The 5,420-nt window shown below is 40.2% G+C and overlaps 1 protein-coding gene across 1 annotated transcript in view; it reads right to left on the reverse strand.

The window, feature by feature from the left end:
* LOC107038767 (lachesin) overlaps positions 1–5,420 on the reverse strand; it is a 27,997-nt gene that overhangs the window by 16,546 nt on the left and 6,031 nt on the right. The window contains exons 4-6 of the mRNA XM_015258025.2: positions 994–1,103; positions 575–782; positions 100–255 (exon numbers count right to left, since the gene is read on the reverse strand). Coding sequence (XP_015113511.2) covers positions 100–255; positions 575–782; positions 994–1,103 — 474 coding nt within the window. The remainder of the gene's footprint in view (positions 1–99; positions 256–574; positions 783–993; positions 1,104–5,420) is intronic.

Raw genomic sequence — 5,420 nt, forward strand, 5'->3', positions numbered from 1 at the left:
GGGGGAGGGGGGGGGGGGGGGGTTGTACGTGCGCGAGATTCTCATAAACCAGTAAACAGACCAGCGAGCTGGCTAATCAAGTTCATATTCTGTACTCACCACTCTCTCCGTTGTAGTTTATACTCATTCCATCCTCCCGACGCCATATTACGTATGGCTCGGGATATCCAGTTGCCTTGCAGACTAGGGTCACGTTGGAACCTTCACGGACTACCATGTCTGTGGAGGTCTCTTTTGCTATTATCGTTGGTGGTACTGTAATTGAAATTAAAAAAATGATTCTTTAGTGTAAGCAGGGTGGATTAGGATTGATCAAAAATTACCCAATATAGGCCAGGGTTGAACAAGGATTGTTCAGCATTGGCTAGGATTAACCAACAATTGTCCGGTATGAACCAGGATTGGCCAAGGATGGCTTAATATGAATCAGAATTGGCCAAAGATTGTCCAGGATGGATTAGGATTGATCAAAAATTGTACGACATAAACTAGGATTGGCCAAGGATGGCCCAACATAAACCACTTAATAAATAAAATGAAACGTACTACCAAAATAATGAATTTTTTGACTCACCGACAACCTGCAGAAACCCTTGCATACTCCTCATCGGATCTGTATTCACCTGACACATGTACCACCCCCTATCAACTTCCTGAACCTGCTTTATGTGAAGATACCAGGACCTGTGATCATTGTATGACAACGAGATTCTCGGATTCTGTGTTATTACATTGCCGTGGATTGAGAGTATCGTTTGTGTATCCACTCGTACCCACGCTACCTGGATTCATACAATCGGAAGGATTCAATATCAGTGGAACAAAAAGTTTACGGGATTTCGCTACTCAATTCTTCTGTTATTCCGTTACTCCTCATTCACTATTGGTACAATACATTTTTTCATAAAAATGGAAGAAACTAATTCTCCACATGAATTTCTTCCATTTCACTGGCATCACAAATCCTTTCAAATACGTTTGTCTTTGACCTACCTGATATCGTTTGAGATTATCCACGACACACGCCAGCAGCGCATCTCGTCCCACGCTGACTGTGACATTCTGAATTTGTTCAGCGAATGTTGGCATCGAGTCATCAGCAACTAGAATAAAAATTCATCAGGATGAGAAACGGTTGAACAGAATTTTTTTCAGATGAGAAAATTCAAAGTCCACAATATGTTTAAACTATATCTGTAGGTTTTTCTCGCTACTATGCAGACATGTGCTGCCACAAACAGGGTTTCGGGGAGACCGAATGGTCACGTGGAACACTTGGCTCGCTTTGCTCACGTTCAACCGTGCACGTACAGCTGACAGTCTTGGGGTCTCAGAGGTTAAATAAAGTTAATCGTAAGGAGTTGATCAACTGCATTAATTATTTGATATGTTCGCCAGTCCTTTGCTTGTCAACTCCAATAAATAATCGTTACGAAATGGCAGTTTACAGGGGTCAAATGGTCTTGAGCGTGAAATGGGATCTGTTAATGACTCCGCACGTCTCTCCTGTTTAACTCTAATGATAACATTCTCCCTTTTTCAGGCATTGAATGCCACACTCTCATTAAAACCCCTCCAATGCACATAATTCGTAATCTAACCCACCCGGAATGATTGAAACGGTCGCAATCATTCCGTTTAACCGGACCTAGTTGCATCATTAAATGTGCAATTTACTAGTTTACCGATGTCCATTAATATCAACAGGTTCCCCTATTCCGTCGATTCCTCCAAAACACAGCTTCCGGAATTTCAAATGACTCACAAATCGCCATGAATTTGACACATGCCAGGGGGAAAATTTCATGAAACCAAAAACTCATTACTCCGTAATATTACGCGAAGAGTTAGTGACAAATAAATTAGCTGTTAATGCAAAATATGTGGAGAGATCGTGCGTCCCCGTGATTCCTATAAATAATTCCAAGTATTTAAAATTGAATTTCCGCAGTGATTTAACAAATAAACACAGTCTGGGTCAGTGGGAAAATTCATCAACTTTCAGAGATAAACAAACCCAGAGAATCAACTTTGACTGTTTCACGACAGCAAATCGTACATACACGTTATTACGAGTGAAACTTATTACAAAAAAATACTTTCTCCACTCCATATTCACGTGCACAGACTCGGGGGCCGGGAAATTATATTCCTGAGAGTTGGCACACGCGGTCGGGCTGTGTCAGACAATGGGTGAGAATATTGCGACGAATTGTACACAGTTAAGCGGTATGATATAGGGAAACATGCTGTATAGCTGGGAGAATGAAACTCGTCGAAATTCATTAGTGGGCTACACCAGGAAGTCATTAACAAACTGATTAACAAGTTGAAATTATCGCGGATGTGGAGCAGCTGAGTATTTGCCAAGGACTGGATGAATTCAGATTAAACTTTTTTTTTTTCATCTGTGGAAATTTTTTACCCCCGAATTGTACTGCCATTTGCATATTGAGATGGCCATTTTTGGCTGGCCGAAGGTATATTTATGAAATTCAGTGACGTACTTTTTTTTAATAATTTTGGAAATCGTGACGGAATAGTCATCAATTATTCTGTTCTATGGAGGGGTGAGTGCTCTCCAGATTTAAGATATTATTTCAAGCCAGGGATATTTAACGCGGGTCAATTGATTTTTTTATTCGAATTAGCTGGATGAAATGTATTAAAATGAATGAGTTGAAGAAATGATTTGTCGGTATGTAAATAAAAAAGGTTTTAAAAGTTCACTATAAACGTCACATGGAAGGGCCAAAAATAGTTGAGAAGGAGCCAGGATTGGTGAAGGATTGGCAGGCATGAACCTGGATCTGAGGATTGGTCAAGAATGGGCTAGGATTAGCCAATGATTGTCTAGTATGAATTAGAATAAGCCGAGAATTGATCAGAATTGCTCAACGATTACCTCGCATAAACTAGGATTGACCTAGGATTGTCTAGGATTGGTTAGGATTGACTAATGATTACCCAGCATGAACAATCGTTGCTCGACGATTGTTTAGCATGGTCAAAGCTTCACCAATGATTGCCACGTATGACCCAGGATTGACCAAGGTCGGCCATAATGGACCAGGATTAGCTAAGGATTGTTCAACATGGGCCAGAACTAACCAAGGATTTTCTAACACTGACCAGGATTGGCCAAGGATTGTCCGGCATAGGCCAGGATTGACTACGGCTTTTCTAAAACGAACCAGGATTGACCAATATTTTCCCAATATGAACTAGGATTCACCAAGGATTGTCCAACTGGACCGGAATTGGTTAAGGATTGCCTAGGATTGGCTAGGATTGACCAAGGATTGCCCAGCATAAACCCAGATCCGAGATATAAATCAAAGCCAGGGAAACCCAACACGGAACAATTGATTTTTTTCTCAACTTATCTTGCTGGAATCCATTGAATCGAATGTCAAGAAAATACATCCTCAGAAACGTTGAAAAATCACTCCGAAAGTCACAAGACCAAAGGAATCGTTCGCAATACTTCGAATTACTCCACTCCATAATGAAGAACAGAACAGCTTTTATCATCGCAGCTCCACTCCCCCATTATCCCCAGTCCTCAACAATAATGCACCCCACACTCTAAATAAACAAACAAGACAGTGGCTCTGAGCGTTGTCCATTGTTTTCACATTTGACCCCGAGGCACAGTGGTACACTGGGCCTCTGATCGGATGCTAGAATCCGGAAATGACAAAGACCGTTAGTCGAATTCGATTCCAGGTCAGCCTGCTATACCCCCCTGCTGTGTTCAGACCGATATGATGCTCGTAAATTGTTGAGATTCATAGTCCACTAAAAAGCACGTCCAGTGCCGCCAACCAGAGGATTATCATTGAGCATTAGCCTTTGCAGGGCCAGGAACACCAAGCCGGTGTGCCTCCAGTCTAATGGCTATAAATTCTCGTTTCACACTGGACAAAGAGATTAACTATGATCATGCTGCATATAACGTACTCGTTCTCGTCCCAATTCTGTCCTTCATTCCTTTTTTTACATCAATATTTTATTGCTGAGGGTGAACACTTGGTTTAATTAGTTTAGAGCGAAGGAGAAGTTGAATAATTTGTGAGGCTGAATTTACGTTACATCGTGATGGTTTGACCCGTATATCGCAAGAAGGAGTGTCAAATTATTTTTATTGGATGTTTTCCTAATTGTTAAAATAACATTAAAATGCATCAGAAAGTATTTCAAGTTGGTAAACCTGCGGAATGTTTTCTCTCTCTCAGTTCCATGGTCTAACCTATACCTCTCCCGTGATGCTTTAGCAATTAAATTGACATTTGAATTGCGCTCAATAGATAGAATTTGCCCTGAAACTCATAATTTCCCGTATTATTTATTGAAATAACTTTTATAAAATCTAAAAAAATTCAGGAACTTGGAGGCACTTTCAAGCAAGATTTAATTCATCACTCACTATTTTTTTTTCAATAGTTCATTATTTTTTTGGAAGATATGAAAATTTCCCTGATTGACTGGGAAAATCATCCCAATTTCATTTTTTTTTCTTGAAGGCGAGATTTAGAAAAAATTCGACAGAATTTCCACTGATGCAGCATAATCAGATATTTCTTCCATGAATTGTCCAATTTTTAAAAATTATTTTGACTTTTCACACAAAACACGTTAAGATCATCGCACATTATTTAACAAATTCGGCTGAATTTTCCGGAAAAAGTCAATGGAATTTCAAGTTGTACATGAATTTTCAAGTGAAAATGAATATTCACTGACAAATTCCCTTGAAATTTAAAGGAATTCCTTTACAACTCTCGAAATTCCCTGAAAATTCAGAGGAATCGGAAATTCAAGGAGAGATTTCTCTGAATTTTCCTGATTGTTCATCTGTTCTCCCTGAATAATTAAACGGAAATTTACAGTTCCCACGAATTTTTCCCTGAAATTATAAATTTTCAATGACAAAACTCCAAATTTTCGTGGAAAATGTTTAACAACACAAATAAATGAATCATAGAAATCATTCAAAGTCAGTTGATGTCACAATACAACAATATCGGTAGCTCGCAGTCATCTGAATCGATCTTTCCCTCATCATCAGCCACCCTCCCCTCCCTACCCCCTCCCGCTCAACGCGCGAACAATCGTCTAATTCTGGGTTATCGAGTTTCTCGCACTGCCCTTACAAAGGAGAGAAAAAAACAGAAAGTCAGGAAAGTAAATACACTTTACAAATGAAAGACTCCTGCGTAAATGTCTCTCTGGGGAAATGTAAAATGGCACCCTTATTTACTTCCGTCAAAGATCGACCCAAGGAGGAGAAACGCAATTAAATGCCCCACCTCGTGCACCCCGTGAAGCCGGGATTATTCGTTACTCCTGTGTCTGTACTCTCCTTTCTCCACAATTTTTCTCTCTCATCTGCTACCCCCCCCCCCCCCCCCCCCCCC

This window comes from Diachasma alloeum, unplaced genomic scaffold, assembly GCF_001412515.2.
Source record: "Diachasma alloeum isolate Michigan unplaced genomic scaffold, Dall2.0 Dall_scaffold_00178, whole genome shotgun sequence".
NCBI lineage: Eukaryota > Metazoa > Arthropoda > Insecta > Hymenoptera > Braconidae > Diachasma > Diachasma alloeum.